Source organism: Myodes glareolus, chromosome 5 (assembly GCF_982192425.1).
Source record: "Myodes glareolus chromosome 5, mMyoGla1.1, whole genome shotgun sequence".
Lineage (NCBI taxonomy): Eukaryota > Metazoa > Chordata > Mammalia > Rodentia > Cricetidae > Myodes > Myodes glareolus.
In genome coordinates, this window is record NC_142030.1 from 85,728,363 (window position 1) to 85,746,035 (window position 17,673).

Sequence of the window (17,673 nt, forward strand, 5' to 3'; positions counted from 1 at the left end):
TTCCCACAAAGATCTTAAAAATGGTTTTTTGAACTAACAATGAGATCTTACGGTTTTTCTCATTGACTGATTAACTAAAGTCTTGGCGTATTCATTTTAGATGTCTATAAGGATCATAATTATGTTCTCCTTTTAAAGATCATTACTAGATCATCTCCCTAGCCCACGAAAAGAAGTGTGAAAATACACCTTAAGAAGGCTTTGGTGATTGTTTTCTGCTCATGTGTCAAAAATCAAGTTCCTCCCTTTCTTAACTTGCTTCATATTAAATGCCAGGCACACCTACTGCCAGGGGAGATGACACGGTGATATTTCGTCTTTAATTCAGTGCATTCATGAGACATGTGACATGAAAGTTTGTTGGTGTTCAGTAAGCGTCAGGTGCACAATTCCGATCTCTTCATAGTGAGAGAGCGCGTCCTCCACGCCGTCTGCTTGGAAGCATGAAGAGCGTTCAGTTGGTGGCTCTACAGTTCCCATGAACTTTTGCTTGCAGGCTGCACACCACGCTCAGCAACTGATTCGTCACAGTCTCCATACATGCGTTGTAGCTCCTGTTCAACTCTTTTATCTTCTCTAGTGTTTGCTCTTCTATTTCATCCGAGAGGTGGCTCTGAGAGCCCATTATCTATGAGAGCAGAAGATGAGAAGTATTTTACCATATGTTGGATGGAAATAGTTGAATTGTTTTATAAATGTCATCATATTTTTTAATGGTTGTTCTGTGGTGTGAGTGTGTGTGTTTGTGTGTATGTGTGTGTGTATGTGTGCGTGAGAGAGAGACAAAGAGAGAGAGAGAGAGGAAGAGAGAGAGAGACAGAGAGAGAGAGAGAGAGAGAGAGAGAGAGAGAGAGAGAATTCTTTCTTCTGGGAACAGACAAGATTATGAATACCCTGGTTATGGAGGATGAATGTCCCTAAAAATATAGTGGGCTCTGTCCACAGACTATATTCAGGTTTCTAATCTTTATGCCTTGCAATACTTTTTACATCAAGTTGAAAGCATTTGCAATAATTTCCATTCCATTCTAAAATTTCCTGTTATTTAATTTTCTGAATTCTAAATCTTGAAAGTAGAGTAGAAAGGCAGAATTAAACCCATGTTTCCCTGATTTTACAGAGCAAAAAGTTATAATTTTTAAGGAAGATGTAGACAAAACATGTTGCCTAAGGCAATTCACATGTAGCTAGATAGCTATGAAATATGTAGAATATCAGGTATAAAATTGAAAATTTTAGCATGAACTGGTGTGGGAGAATTGTCTGTATTCTGTCAATCATGTTTTAAATAAACGCTGATTGGCCAGGCAGGAGGTGTAGGTGGGAAAACCAGACAGGAAGTGGAAATGATGCAAAGAGAGCAGGAGAATTCTGGGGAGGAGGAAGTTGATTCCTCCCACTCCTGCCCAGGTCACTGAAGCAGCAGGATGTGAGCTGCCCCCACTGAAAAAGGTACTGAGCCACATGGCTAACATAGATCAGAAAAATGGGTTAATCAAGATGTGAGAGTTAGCCAGTAAGAAGCCTGACCTAACGGGCCAATTAGCATTATAACTTATAGAGTCCTTTGTGTGATTTTTCTCTGAGACTAAATAGCTGGGGGGCCGGGCAGGACAGAAACCCCAACAAGCAGGCCCCCTCATGTTACATAATGGCGCCCACGTGGATAACTGCATCCACAAAAAGCCTGAGAAAGCTTGGAAAAGACTAGAATAAAACATTTCAGTTTTCAGCTGAAGCAGAAAAAAAGTTGCGCTGTTTTAAAATGCCAACTTTTGGGAAAACTCTGACTTTTTCAAGCAGGCGGTCCTGACTATGGAAACATTGTTATAGTTTGCTTCCTGGCAAGGACCTTAAAATGCCATAGGAGCTTTTAAATGTTGTCTTCTCCATATTCCTTAGCAAATTAAAGACCCCATATGGTCAAAAAAGAGAGATATACAATAAAGAGAGATTCAAAGAGTAAAAAACCCTCTAAATGGTTTACAATATGTTAAAAATATATACAGGCTTAAAAAAATGTTTAAAGTCTTAAAATAAAAAAGGAGAGTAGTTGGGTGTGGTGGTACACACCTTTAATCCCAAGGCTTGGGAGGCAGAAGCAGACAGACCTCTGTAAATTCAAGGTGTGGTGGTAGACACCTTTAATCCCAATCCCAGCATTGGGGAGGCAGAGACAGATGGATCTCTGGGAGTTCAAGGATAGCCTGGTCTACAGAGGGAGTTCCAGGACAAAGATATGCAGAGAACCTGTCTCAAAAAGCCAAAAGTTAAAAGTACAAATAAAAGAAATAGAGGTTAAAATAAAGCCACATAAAGATGGAAAATACACAGGGAATCTTGATACTGTTTGCTATTATGCTCTCTTTAAATTGTTTGAATGCTGAGGAAGGAGCAACAGCTGCTAAAAGATATTTGCGTATAAATGCTGCAGAATTAATCCAAGATAGGTATTTTGAAAATACCTTGGCTTCAAAATTGAAGTCAAAAGGTATGTTACTTTGGAGAAGAGATTTTGCTTTTGTTTCCATAGAAAATGAGAGACTGTGGATTCATTCTGAGTTAAGAAAAATCACCTTTGATCAAGGAAGGCCATCTGAAAAATCTCCGGTAGGAACAGATGACCCAGATGTCTGAGTTCTTCATCCAGAACAGGTTCAAGACTGCTGCCTGAGATGATCAAGACTCACAAGATACTTCAGTCAGGACTTGATCATAACTCTAAATTTTCTTTAGGTCCTCATAAGATTATCAGTGCCCCCAACGAGCAGGAAGTAGCCTGGAATACTACGCCCACATTCCCAAAAAATGGACTATGGATATTTTCCTTTTTTTTTTTTTAAAAAAAAAAAAGAGGGGGAAGTGGTGCCGGAGAATTGTCTGTATTCTGTCAATCATGTTTTAAATAAATGCTGATTGGCCAGGCAGGAGGTGTAGGTGGGAAAACCAGACAGGAAGTGGAAATGATGCAAAGAGAGCAGGAGAATTCTGGGGAGGAGGAAGTTGATTTCTCCCACTCCTGCCCTGAGCACCGAAGCAGCAGGATGTGAGCTGCCCCCACTGAAAAAGGTACTGAGCCACATGGCTAACATAGATCAGAAAAATGGGTTAATCAAGATGTGAGAGTTAGCCAGTAAGAAGCTGGACCTAACGGGTCAATCAGCATTATAACTTATAGAAATCTCTTGTGTGATTTTACTTTGGTACTAAACAGCTGGGGGGCCAGACAGTACAAAAAACACAAACAAGCCGGCCCCCCTCATGTTACAATGAACTGGTTTATTTCAGGTTAGAATATGCTTGTTTATTTAGTCATCTTTAAATTTTAGACACACTGAAATATTTTTGATTGCTATTTATTTAGCAGTGCTTCCTTTCATTTTTCATTCCCCCATCCTGTTAGCATCTTCATCAAATCATTATTTGTCTAAAATATAATGTTACCAAGAACGGGGTCAATGTAAAGGAAGGGTGCAGTGAAACACTGGGAGAATCACTCTTTCCTAAAAGTTAACAGTTCGCTCATAATTCATCTCTCTAAGCTCAGCCTCTTCTCCTTCTCTTCCTCTTCTCGTTACTCCTCTACTTCCTTATCTCCCTCCTCTTCTTTTGGGGGATGGCTTTCATGTGACCCACATTTGTCTCAACTCACCATGTTGCTGATAATGACCTTGACCTCTTTGTCCTCTGACCTTCTCCTCTTTAGAGCTGGAATTACAGGCCTGTGTCACTATGCTCTACTTATGGGTTCTGTGGATCAAACACAGGGTTGCATGCATGTGTTGCAAACACTCTGCCAGCTAAGCTACATCCCTGATTGATTCTTTTTAAACATGGGTCCATTACGGATCGCTATTGAGGGTGTCTGCCTCCTTTCTGTTTTAGAACCTGTGCATTTGATGCAACCCCTGGTATGCATCAGTGACTTCCGTTGTAGAGTTCTTAGGTCACTTTGACTCTAGAGTCTAGAACCTTTCTGGTTCCTATGTTTGGCATGAAACAAACCCCAGCTTCTGGGTTTAAGAACTTCTCTGTTTATATTCTAGACATCAGGAGAACAAATAAAATTGAAGCACGTGGTTCTGAGAAGCTACAGCCTTTGAGAACCAAGACAACCTTAGCTAAAAGGGACAAGGATAACAGAGTATGTATAAAATACATGTGCACAGAGTCAATTCTGTGTTTAAAAATATTTGAGAACTATTTAACAGAACAGTTCCACAACAGGCATATTTTAAATTCTAAATCCAGTGTGGGAGTCTACAAAATTAAACAAAGATTCACGTAAAAGTCTTATGTGGTAAAAAATTGAAAGGCAAATACTTGTCAAACTATTGCCTATTCTCAATACATATTACTCAAGCGAGAGGCTCCCCAGGTATTGCAAATAACTCAGTTCCTGTGTTCTGCAGTTCACATTGCCCAAAGTCTGAACATTTGGGGCATTTTATAAAATAGAAGTTGGTCATTCCATAGCATGCCTTGATACATGTAGGCTAAGACCTTATGTGTGCCCATTTTCAAACCTTTCTGGTAGCCTTGCTTTGATTCTGGTGTTAAGAGCTTTCAACACTTGATGCTTTCCTCTGCAATTTAAATATTCCAGGTGAAGAGGTAGAACAAGGTGCTGACCCCAGGGGACCATGCCAAGGAAGATCTGCAATGATGGGTTTCTACGATGTGTTGATGTAGCACAGGCTCTAGCTACTTCCGTATGTGCACCTTTGATCACTGAATTGTAAACTGACTTGGCAGTCAGTCTAGTCTAGACTGACGAGGAGTTTTGATTATTGTCCAAAGCAGAAGGCAAACTTCCAGTCGGGTTTACATGGAATTGACTCCTTCCTGGGAAAAGAGGCTCAACGATCTTTAAACCAAGCACTTTCTAAATTTATAGCCAGTTTTGTTTTTACTTAAAAATGAGATGTAGCGGCCGTTTCAGGACCACCAACAGAAGACAACCAAAGCTGGCTGCTGTTGGTGATGGCCATCCTCTATTCTAGTATGTCATTCTTATGACAGGCTTAGCTAACAAGGGTAAGGACACAGGGTAAAGCTTACTGATTTGTTAGGTCAGCGAGGGTCTATTGAATATCCACTATGGAGCAGTAGTAGGAAATCAAGGGAAGCAAAAGAACACAACAAAGAATCCACAATTTCTTAGACTTACGGTCGAGAAAGAATGGTGGACAACCACAGTAAATACAAATATATAATGTATCATATAGTGATAAATGTGTGGAAAAAATCAAAGAAAAATTGTTTTCCTTTATTTTTAAAAGAATTTTTAGATAGAGTGTAAGAAAAAAAAAAGGCTAACATTGAACATGGATAAGGAAAGATGAGAATGTCTAAGTAGAAGAGGGCTACAAAGCCCAAGAATAGAATGAGTGAAGGCCCTGCGGAATTGGGATTGTTTGTTTCCTTGGGAAAAAAAGAGTCAGTACAATTAGAATAGAAAAGTTTAAAAATATACAGGAACATAAGAACCAATCACGAGGGCAATACTCATATGTATGGATAAGAAAGAGTTTAGAATTTTGGTTTCAAAACACTGATAGGAAGAATTTATTTTTCTGACTGACTTACTGTATGCAAAGATATGTGTGTGTGTGTGTGTGTGTGTGTGTGTGTGTGTGTGTGCACTGAGAATTGAGCTCAGGGCCTAATGCCTTCTAAGGTAACACCCCACCACTGAGCTGTATTCTTAGGCTAACAAGGAAAATCATTTGAATAGAGAACTTACTAAGAAAAGGTTTTTTTTAAATTTTTTACAATTATTTCCAATTGTTGAATCTCTGTGAGTTTTTCATGTATTTCCCATTCTTTTTTTTAAAAAAACTGTAAATGAATTCTAAACTCTTGTGCTTCGTTTTGCAGTGGCAGCCTTCTGAATAGTATTATATTCATATTTTAATGGGACAAAGCATATTACATGAACTTAGCTTTTATAAACAGAACTTAACGCTTTCTTTTAGACCTACTTACAACATGGTATGGTGGCCTTTCTGAAAATATCACACTCTTATTTTTATTTATTATTTTATTTTGTTATTTACTTATATGTGTATGTGCATATACATGCAAAGGCCAGAAAAATGTGTTGGATCTCCTGGAGCTGAAGTTGCCGGTGGTTTGAACTGCAAGATATGGGTGCTGGGAATGGAAGCCAGGCCCTCTGGTAGGGCAGGAAGATTCTTGAATATTGAGTCATCTCTCCAGCCCCATCATGCACTTACCTTTTACTACAAACTTCATACACTTAAACGATAGTATTTTAAAAAGCCAGGATTTTTGCATATTTAAATGAAAAATTGCTGAATTAATGCATCTGCTTGCAAGGAATCATAAGAAAATTCCAGGGCCTTTCTTAGCTTTTGAAACAGGGTCAGGATACCTTGAACTCCAGCCTCTTTTTTCTGTCTCCTGAGACCGGAATTACAAGTGCATGCTGCACCAGAGAGCTAGGGTGGGTATCTACATGTATCTGCTGAAGGAGAGCTGACTTAACAGATTCATTCTGCATCTTAGCCTGAACATCAGTCACAGATTCTGTTATTAAAAACCAGTCCACAAAACATGTATTCCTGTAGTAAGAGTACTTCAAGGGATCCTTTGATAAACGCCAACAACCACGATACATCAGAAAAGCCGAGTGGCCTTCTTATATGACAAAAATGCATAAAAGTGAAATTAGCAACTCATTTGTTTAATATTTGGTTGTATGTTCAGCCTCAGCTAGACTGTGTCTGCTGAATCCCAGCAGATTGTTCTAGTCTTCTGCCTCAATCCTTCCATGCAGGAACCCCTTATCCAAGCACCGGAAGTCAGCGCTGGCGGCTTGCTCACCTTGGACTGCTTCAGGCGGAACTCCTTCTCCATCTGTAGTCTGTACTGGTCAGTCTCGGCCACGGCTTCTTCCTTAGCTTGCTTCAGTCGCCTCCCTTTCCCTGAGAATTTACAGCAGCAGAAGCAACGGATTTCTTTTTTACCAGTTACAGCAGTGCAAATGATTGAAAAACATTTCTTTTTTTTTTCTTTTGATACAAGATCTCACTGTGTAGTCCTAGCTGACCTAGGACTTGTCTTGTAGACCAGAATGGCCTCAGACTCACAAAGGTCTGCCTTCCTCTGCCACCTGAGTGTTGGGTTTACAGGTGTGCACCACCACCCCAGAAGCATTCAGCTCAGAGCTAGCACTGCTCTCGTAGGGCATCGCCCAGTTCCCATTTCTAGTGGCTCAGAACCGCCTGTAACTCTCTGGAACTGTGAGTGCACACATCGTGTGCACAGGCGAACACACATTAATGCATTGTAAAAGTGATAATAAAAATAAATACTTGGACTGGAGAGATAGCTTAACCATTAAAGGTAGCTCATTTATCTTCTAAAGAACACAAATCTGGCTCCAGCAAATGGCTTTTATTTTAAAGCACATTGGTGAATCCCCTCTCATTCATATATATATATATATATATATATATATATATATATATATATATTCCATATTCCATATTTATAAATTCCCCATATATATTTCTACTATGTCAAACTTCATTAAAATAATACTCAGTTTTTTCTTTTCTTTCCTTCAATCGGGTCCTTTAGAATAACAAGTAACAACTTTCTTTCACACTTAGATGTCACTTACACGTTAAAGTAAATTATCTACCCATAGACTCACAGTAGTAACAGCCAGGGAACGGCTTTCAGCTGCTGCCACTTACTCAAAAGAGACATTATTTAGTCCGATTTTTCTGTCCTGACTGGTTGCCAGGCATCTTTCAGTCCACACCAACTGGATTCTATTTCGTGTTGGCAGACCTCCAAGATCGCTGCAGACTGCAGCTCAGACTCTATCAAATGACTTTCAATTTTTAAGGCATTTTATTGGAAATTTTTTCTTTCCCATTTGCTACTCTAGAATGTCTGATTAAGCCCCACAACACATCAAAGTAGTTTTCCTTATAGTGGCTTTCTCTGAGACGGACTTGAAAGAGGCTGTAAAACCAATTGTTTTTAATGGTTGGGAGATTTAGCTAAGTACCCCCTTTTCTTTTTATTAAGAGTAAAGGTGTAAGCCATAAGCCACAAGACAAGGTAAGATGAAAGTCTTAAACAAACACAACAGTCCGAATCATTAGTCAAGCACAAGAGGTGCATTCTTTTGAGGACAGTCTGATCATAATGGTAGCAGCCTCCACTTTCTAGGGGAGAGGCATGAATGCTCTATAGCATTGAAACTTTAAAGATAAACTCTGAACTGTATTATTTTTCTCCTGCAATCGATTGCCATTCAGTGTCTTAAGATACTGTACTCTTGGCTTATTTGAACTGTGTTCTGATCAAGTCTCAAGTTTAGGCTACAAATTTTGTTAAGTGTTAAACTGTACAGCGTTTGAACTAGGTAAGCAATTCTCACCAAGTAGCAAGAAGAGATTTAAAGCATTTTTAATTATCATTCTTACTATTATTACTAGTGTGTATATGTGTGTGCATGTGTGTATGTAGGTGGGTATGACAGTGTGTGCTCATGCCAAGACATGTGTGGGCGTCAGAAGACCACTCACTCTGCAGAGTGGGCTCTTTCCTTACATCTTTCTGTGGGATCAAACTCAAATCCAGTCCTCCATGTAAGAGCCTTTACCTCTTGATTCGCCTCATTGGAATAACAAGCAGAAAATGTCTTGATATAAACATTTATCTGACACCTGTATCTTTGGAGCGTTTGTGCCAGGTGCAGATTGCTTCTAAATTTCTCTCCTGGCTGGGGACGAGTTGTTTCAGTAGTCACTGAAAATGTGTTTAGGATAAAGACAGATTCACTTGGGTGGAACTAGGTAACACTTGTTCAGAATAGATAATTAGCTTTATATTCGCTTTCTTTAGAGCCAAAGTTCTGATGGAATCTACCACTGTCATGATGCTTTAAGGCTTAATGAAACACCAACAGCAAGGCTTTCCTTCTGCCTGTGTACTTAATGCTTGCTGCCAACTGTATACTCTGATGCTTCAGGACATTATGGCTCTATGTATTTAATGGCAGTAAGCACACCCTATTCACAGAGATTCTCTTGTCACATCTTGTCATTAGCATCAAGACAAAAACACAAAATACCTTGGTATTTTCTTAGTGATAATGACTTGTATACATAATTACCTCACAAAATGAATGGGGCAAACATCCCTTTTCTCTATCTTAATCTCATAAAAAAGCAACTGATTTCAAAGTTATGACTCTAGTACATGTTTTTTTTTTTTTTTAAAAAAATATGTAACAAAAGGAAAAGCTCTGTGTGCCCTACCCCCGAGCAGAATCCAGCACTGCCCTAAGAGGCTCCACCACGCAGTGACAAGCTTGGAGCCTGTCTGTGATTCCTCTGTCATGGCACCGGTCACCTGCTGGTTCTCATTCAATTACAGAGGAGAGTCACGGGAAATCACTGCTGGCGCAGCAATTTTCTGGATAGACTCAGCAGCTGCCACTGTGTGAGAGCCTGCACACGCTAGACCTGATTTAACCCAGTGGAAGAAATGGAAGCCCAAAGCCGATGGTTTCGTTAGAGGTGAAGCGAAATGCACGCATCAAATCCCCTCATATGAACTTCTGGCTCACTTCTCTCTGTGCACGGGAAGAATGCCAAAATCTGAAAATATACCGATTTCTTAAGCATTAAAACAAAGTTACTACCAACCAAAAGAAGTTCCTATTGGTTTTTATTCCCAATATATTCTGTGTCAACCATAGGGGTGACTACATGGAATAATCTGGATTTTTATATAACAGTTCATTTTATGCCCTCATAATACTTATAAGGATATGTGGACTTATAAAGCCAAGAGTTCTGGTTTTGGGTTTAGAAAATGTATTCTCTGTATTCATCATGATTTTAAATAATATTTAAAAGGATGCTGCAGAGTAGTTCCAGAAGGGATGGGTTTCCTTTAGTCTCCCATTATTTGTTCAGGGATTCCTGACTACCTCCTCTATAAATAGGCAGAAAGCCAGACACAGAGAAAGAACAAGTGCATATCACATGTAGTTCTTGCCTGGAAAAGGTGGTATTAATTTAAGATAGCTTGAAAATATGTACATCCTGCCCCAGCTTCCAAGAAGAGCATTCTTAAATAATATACAAAATCCTACTAGGAAAATAATAACACATAAACACTATTTTTATCTGCTCTGCAATCATTGAAAAATCAGATTTATAGAGAGAAACTTCTAACCTTAAGCCTATGGAATATAGGAACTTATCCCCAACCTCACTCCATCATCCTGTATCTTTAAGCTCACCTGATAAGTCAGGGGTCTAAAAAGACAGCTCCATCATGGGCTACAAGAAGATTGTTGGGAGAGCTTCAGAATAACTGTGCAGAGACCCTGGACAGCTGTAAGGATGGACAGGCAATTGGGAATTGGAAATATGGGAGTTGGAAAAGAACAAAAGGGCAGTTCAAAGATAATTTGAGAAACATTGTAAATAACATCACCTGAATAAAGTCAGTCAATTTTACATGTATGACCTGTTGTGCAGACAAACCTGGTCTGCTTCTAATCAATCATTACTTAGAGGTCATCTGTAATGTTCTTTTCTGAAGAAGAAAAGGGAGGTAGAAGCATTTGGTGTGATCTTCCAATGTTTGGGGAAAAGAACAAACAAAAATTAACCTGGGCAAGCTAAAAGTAGTTTTGGGTAGGAGATGGAAGGCAATGCTCAGAGGCAGACTCCTTAGTGGCAGGCCTAGGGCAGGCCAAGGGACTGTGTGTCCTAAGAGTCAAATAAGAACTGAAGGCTCTAAGCCAGTTCTCTGTTGCTTGGACTCTTATTTTCTGTAAGAGGAAAATGGGGTTTCTGAGTCTCTGTTCTCATCCATACTGAAGTAATCATCTACTACATAGAGCCATCTTGGATGTTAGCAAATAATATTAAGGAAATGCTAAGCAAAAAGCAGCAGTTTAATGGTTCTGACCACTTTTAGTAAGACACACTGACTTGAGGACAGGTCCCAGGATGTCACAGGGAGCCTTCTGAAGGTGTCCCTGGGGATACCCAAGGACTGATAACCAGAATACAGTTGGACAGCTAAGTCTGCATCTCTGGAGGATAGATTAGAAGGGAAGAAGATTTGCATGTCAGTCATACTGGTGTTCGTATGTGCTAATTGTGGCAATGATGTTTGGGCCGAAATCAAAGGAGAGAATGTGGGGTGAAACGAGGGTTATGGTTTTTGTTTGTTTGTTTTTTTGGTTGGTTGGTTGGTTGGTTGGTTCGTGTTTTGAGGCAGGGTTTCTCTGTGTAGTTTTGGTGTCTGTCCTGTTGCTTTTGTAGACCAGGCTGACTTCAGACTCACAGAGATCTACCTGCCTCTGCCTCCTGGGTGCTGGGATTAAAGGTGTGCACCACCACCTCCTGGCTAGGGCTATGGTTTTAAGGTGGGGAAATACCAACATTCAATCTTCAAAACATGGCATATGGTAGATAGTAAGGAAACTGAAAAGAGAGAGAAAGGTAGGACTAACAGTGTACACACTGTAGGGAATTGAAGGGGGCCACCTGGTTCAATCAGTGTTGCTGAATATCTAGGGTGTCCATGCATTAGTCTAGATCTTTAGGTAAAGCAGTGGTAGGTCACAAACTTTGTTGTCAGTCTGTATTCTAAAGGCAACCCAGGGGACAGAGAGTAGGCAATATGTACATAACGTGAAAGTGCTACTGAGCACATGAAGAATAAAGGAACCTAAGGGTAGAGAGAAATTGTGACAGGTCGCGGTTAATATAGATGAGGTTTTGTGGATGAAATGGCAAGTGAGCATAGGAATAAGACAAATGGTCCTACAGTTACCTGAAGGAAAAGTCTCATCCTTGTAGAAGGGACAGCAGCACAATGGGTCCTGAGGTAGGAAGTATGGTGTGCTAAGGAAGAGTTATTCCTCCTAGAAAATCATTTGTGGTTTCGGGGCCTCGTTAATATGATAATAAACCCTTCTTGATTTAAAGAATGCTATTATTTTTCACGATTGTTAAAAACCAATGAAAAGATAAACAAGTCACCAGGAAGAGAAACAAAATAAAAAAGAACAACACCATCTTTGGTGACCATGATCGCTACCAAGACTGCATCTGATCCTTTCCGTTAGCATCTATGGTCCTTGATGTCTCAGTGTACTTTTCTTTTGGTTATATTTTCTGCTTTAAAATTATTAAGAAAACCGCATAAATATTGGATTAAATATAAGCAAATGCTGTGACTAGACACAAATATTCTGCAGTTTTATGTGACCCACTCAAAGCTGTGAAAGCACAATACACTCAAGAAATACTCTGTTAGTCGGTGGACTATAAAGCAAGGAGCCGTATTTATAGGCCTGCAAAGTATAGAAGAAGGGGCCATGAAATTTTATATAAGGCTTTTATTTTATTAAAAGTCATGTAATCACGAACCAAAATACCTAGCTGTGGAGTGAAGATTTTATTTAAAAAAAGGTAGCTTGTTCAAATAACCTGATTATCTTCAGATTTGGAAACAAATGAGTGATTTGTTGCCTTCCAAGCACCGACAGGTGACAGACCCACACGAACAACACTGAAGAACTGTGTGAGCTGATGTTGGCTAAGGAGAAGGCAGGGGTATTTCCTGAGTACGGTTTTCATCAAAATGATTCAGTGGTAAATGCGTAGGACAGAAGATCATGCTTATGAAGATCAGCATCTTGATGCTCTTTGAAAGGCAATCCTGTTTATTCTTTGGAGGAAGAAGAATGAAATACCAGGTCGTTTGTGCTGGCACAGTTACTCAGGACCATGTCATGAGATGGCATTGTTCACGGAACTATTCTGAGATAGAGGAAGTGGGCACAGTCAGGTGAGGGGGTGACCTGCTGCAGCTACGCAGACATTAAGAAGCAGAAGTTGTATTTGTAACAGGTGGGGCAGCTCTAGGCAGGGAGGACTGAACTGGGTAGAGAGCCGGGGGGAGTGTCCTTTACTCATTCTAACTGTCTGTAACTCCAGGGCAGTTTTCAACTTCTTGCTTGTTTTGTATTTCTCATATCCCAATGTGAATATTTAAATGATTATCATAGCTTTTGCTGTACATCCTATGATGCAGTTTACACCTTTTAATGAAGCACATCACCTATTCTCTTGCTTAAAAAGATGGTGAGTCAAGTGTGTGTCATGCTGTAAGATAGTTTAAACATACAGGCTCTTTGTATGATGTTGAGTTTCACACATGTGAGGGTTTCAAAAGAACAACCTTCACATGGAACTCTGGAGATTCTCATTTGCAAGAGAGAAAACCTCACAAAACACCATGTAATTCAGAGAAGGACAAGTCTCCTGGACTCGTGTTAATGCTGATACCTTGAATTTCTAACTTAATTCTGAGCGAAGCAAGCCTCAGCTCAGGGCCCAGATCTGGACATCCTGGGCAAATCTATGATGTCCCCTTGTAAAAATATAACTTGTCTTGGAACAACATACTGCTTCTGTTTTGATTAATGAAGAATAATATAGAGAGAATGCTGACTCCACGTATGACAAAGTACAGTAAGCCTGTCAGTCCCTTGACAAGCGCCAGGATGCTTAGCGGGTGTGTTACTTTTGTTGATGTTGCGTTTGATTAGCCCTGTGAAGCTGTGATACTGTGCCTAGCTCGACCACCTGATGATCTACTCAAGATCTGAATGGCCGATAGCGAGGCAGGAGAAAGGACAGGCAGGGCTGGCAGGCAGAGAGCATACTGGGAGGAGAAAACTGGGTGAAGGGGGTTCGCAGAAGAAGCCAAGAAGGAGGAGGGCATCAGGCACCAGCCATCCAGCTGCACATGGAGTAAGAGTAAGATTCACAGAAGAGGAAAGGAAGAGCCCAGAGTCAAAAGGTAGACAAGATCATTTCAATTAAGAAAAGCTGGCAAGAAACAAGCTAAGCTAACGTCATGGTTATAACTAAGAATAAGCCTCCATGTGTGTTTCATTTGGGAGCTGGGTGGCGGGCTCCTCAAAAGAGTCCAAAGAACATAATCACATCATTTTATCGCTACACCTTACCACTGGGTATTAAGAGCAGCAATACCATATAATTCAGTGTACAGTCACACACAGATTTTCTTCTTCAAATATTTTGGTTACTAGTCAGATTATAGATTATAGAGACAAATTTGGCCTTACAATGTCTATTATTTTTTACGACTGAACCTCAGAGATGCAAAATAATTTATATGAAGAAACACGGATGTTTCACTCGAGTGGATGGATTTTCTTCTCTGTTGCCACATAACCAGGCTTATCCACCTGGTCTGCAGCCCCGCGTACTCTCCTCAGACCATCTCTGGGCACCAGTGAGGGCCTTGAGAGCTGATTGCTACAGGTCTCACCAACATTGGGAGAATCCCTGCTGGCGCATCATTTCCACAGTCCTTTATCTGTCCCCTCCAAGTGTTCATGCATTCTATTAGGTAATAGCTCTGCTTGGATCTCAGGCAGCCCTCCTTAACGTACTAGATAAGACTTTTTCTAGTATAACATATACACCACCACCTCTTTGCTCTTGGGTTTTCCTAAAACAGCAAACTATGCTAACTATTTTTCTTTGTAGGAGGGTCTGTATTTCCTACTTTTCCCCTCTCCCTCCTTCTCTCACTTTCTTCCTCCCTTTCTCCCTCTTTTCCTCCCCCCTCCCTCTTTCCCATGTCTCTGTTACAGTTTTGTAAGTGGTTACTCACCCAGCCCACTGATGCAAATTCCTGAGATTCTGGCTTTCGAAAGATGGATTCACCCTTATTCCGAATTTCTGTTCTTCCTATACATCACATTTTCAGATGAACAATTTTATGGAAATGAATGAAGTCTATGTGTTTGTTAATAAGGTGGCAATATGTGTCTGTCAATCCTTTGTCTCATTGGAATCAGCATTCATTTAGCATTTAGCTCACCAAGCCGTTCAATAAGGAAGAATGCAAGTCTACTCATGAGCCTACAGCAGCAGGGCTTAGAACTAGTGAGCACCACAAACACTCCCAGCCAACTGGAGGGGTTGAGAGGAGGGTCAACGTGCCAAGTGTATAAAGTGGCATTTCTCTTTGTCACAGATCACGTAAAAGTGGAGTAAGGTGGGTATTGCTGTCTAGAAACTGCCACCTGCTGACAGAGAGAGGGAAAACCATGTTGGGTGCAAACTGTCCCCAGGCCTCTTCCTGACACAAAGAGGACACATTGACACACCCTGCAAATCTTAGCTCACCAGGGCTGAGAGCCAGAACATTTTTCAAATGTTTTAAAAATTGAGCTATTTACTATTACAGGCTGATTAGTTCATTATTATTAACTATTAGCTGACTATTGGCTCTGATATTCATGAGCTAAGAGATAGTATATAAAATAAATTTGTGTGTACACACACACACACACACACACACACACACACAGAGAGAGAGAGAGAGAGAGAGAGAGAGAGAGAGAGAGAGAGAGAGAGATGAAGAGGAAGCTGTCAGGTAATAAAATGGCTGTTTTGAGCACAAATAATAAAGTATCTATTTTAATATGATTTCTGAGAAGCAGTTACCCAAGGTCAGCATGTTCACTGTGGCAAGAGAAGGAAGTTGGGCTTTTAACTATCTTCATTATGAACTCAAAGGCACAATACCCTTTGTGGCGCTCACCCATAAGCAACTTGCACAATTAGTAACATTTCTTCTTTAAACACTTTTAATAGAGAGTGAGGTGGCTAGATTTATTGGAATCACCGAAAAATATTGGTCAGGCATGTGCCCAGTATATCCTTGAAGCATAACCTTTGTATCTTATAATATTTTGATTTTCCAAATGTTTTAAATGTGAGTAGTGTAATTTGAATTCAGGACATGAGAACTCTCTAGACTGCTTAAATTGGTAGGTTCTAGAACGTTTGGCTTTCTGCAGAATTACTGCATTCATGCCATCGTGTGATTGCAAGCATGGTTTTGTCATAGGAAAAGGATGTAGAGATGTCAGCAATGGTTTCACAGCACTTCCTCCTTCCCTGCCTTTGCTGTCAACCCCTCTAGAGCCTTCACTTCAGTGCTTGGGGGTCACATGGGTGAATGTTCAGAAACCAATTCACCCTGAGGACGGGAAATGGCTTTACTGTCACTGTGCATATGGGAGGGTTGAGCCAACACTGCCTACCTGCTTCCCTTCTGTCTTCCAGAAAGTTTCATAAGCAACATTTTAGAGACATTGTAGCTCCCTCGGCATCGGATTTTGAATCGATTTGCAGACACAGCAGGAAAATTCATGATAAAGATGAATGGCTCTTCAAATGGTTATACATTAGACAGCAAATGATATTAGCTAAAATCCTGGAAAAACATAAATTTTGACTGAGGGAACCAGGGTTCAGGAAGTAGGTCTTGTATAAAAATTATGCAGACTTTCAATACTGCATCGTTTAGAGCTGTCTGCAGGCTCGGACCCGAGCCAACCTCGTCTGTTTCATGTCTTCTCTGTGTGACCCTGAGTGTGCTGTAAGATGCTACTTAGTGTCACCTCCTCTCTTTCCACAAAAATCGTTATGAAAGAGTAAACAAAATAAAGACAGCTCGGCTGCTGACACCATATTCTCAATTTTTAAAATATCATCTTGGGCAAATCATAAATCCTCATTTGTTTGCATTCATGAAATAGGAATAATCTTGATGCCTGATTGATACTGTGAAAGTCAATGAGAGGAAAAAGAAAACTGAAGTTTATTGAAGACACTCACATGCAACTACACAGATGTATGATTAAGATGTATGGCAAGAAGGAGAATAAAATAGAAACATATTTAAAATGTCAGGATGTAAAAGCTACCTGGAGAGGGAGAAGAAGCTTATTAAAAGTTATCCCAATTTAATGGAACTGTAAATAAATAAATGGACTGGCAATAAAGCATCGGTAATTTGCTCTGGTTACTGTCTAGTGATGGACTTGAACTGAAAGTTGCCTGTCTCTTAGTTACTTCCCAGTATTGTGCAAACTGAGGTGTGGGGGTGTAAGAGAAGATACAGAGGCAGGGTTAAGTCCACATCCCTAACCTTATTAACCTAGAGCTGTACTCTTATAACACGGCCCTTCAAAAACATTCGCACTAACAGAGCCCCATCGCTGCGGGGGCCCTATGGAATACGTGGCTGGGAGGTTCCTGAGACTGTCTTATGCTTTCACAGAGTAGTGGTGACATCACACTTTAAATGCATGTCTGCCTGAAAAAGAAGCCCACAGTCCTCTCCTTCATCCCTCTGTAGTTTCCAACCAATCCCTCTCAGGGGACTTACTTTTCTTTGCTTCCTCTAGCTTGTCCTTGGCTCTTTTCTCTGCCTGCAGGAGCTGTTGGATCCCCTGAGACTGGCTGGTCATGGTGCCTTGCTTCAAGGAAGGTGACTTCTGTGGAAACTGGGACACATGAGCCCTTTTATTCTCTAAGGGGTTACTCAAGAACTCGGCTTGTTTTGTCAACAGTGAACACCTAGCGGTTTGTTCCAAACTTGCCCGGTTGGACCAGAGAGTTGTGTGCCAAGGTGAGCCCAAGGAGAAATCCAGAAAAACAAGGTAGTCATTCCAAGAAGTTGACAATTCATTTGGTCTCTGGCTTCACCTCTGTATAAACAAGGCAACTCTAATGGGTTGTTCAGTTTACTTACAAAGGAACG

General features: G+C 40.4%; 1 protein-coding gene across 1 annotated transcript; it reads right to left on the bottom strand.

Moving 5' to 3' along the window:
* Nucleotides 1-286: 286 nt before the first annotated feature.
* Nucleotides 287-17,451, bottom strand: Atp6v1g3 (ATPase H+ transporting V1 subunit G3). The gene is made up of 3 exons (XM_048430958.3): nt 17,299-17,451; nt 6,850-6,950; nt 287-628 (listed from the first exon to the last, which is right to left on the bottom strand). The coding sequence occupies exons 1-3, from the start codon at nt 17,378-17,380 to the stop codon at nt 455-457; spliced, it is 357 nt and encodes a 118-aa protein (XP_048286915.3). The 5' UTR covers nt 17,381-17,451; the 3' UTR covers nt 287-454.
* Nucleotides 17,452-17,673: the final 222 nt, after the last annotated feature.

Coding starts and splice junctions, on each gene's coding strand:
- Atp6v1g3 (XM_048430958.3), bottom strand. CDS start 17,380: ATGACCAGCCAGTCTCAGGGGATCCAACAGCTCCTGCAGGCAGAGAAA. Junction 6,951..17,298: donor GCTAGAGGAAGCAAAGAAAA/GTAAGTCCCCTG, acceptor GTAAATTCTCAG/GGAAAGGGAGGCGACTGAAG. Junction 629..6,849: donor TCCGCCTGAAGCAGTCCAAG/GTGAGCAAGCCG, acceptor CTGCTCTCATAG/ATAATGGGCTCTCAGAGCCA.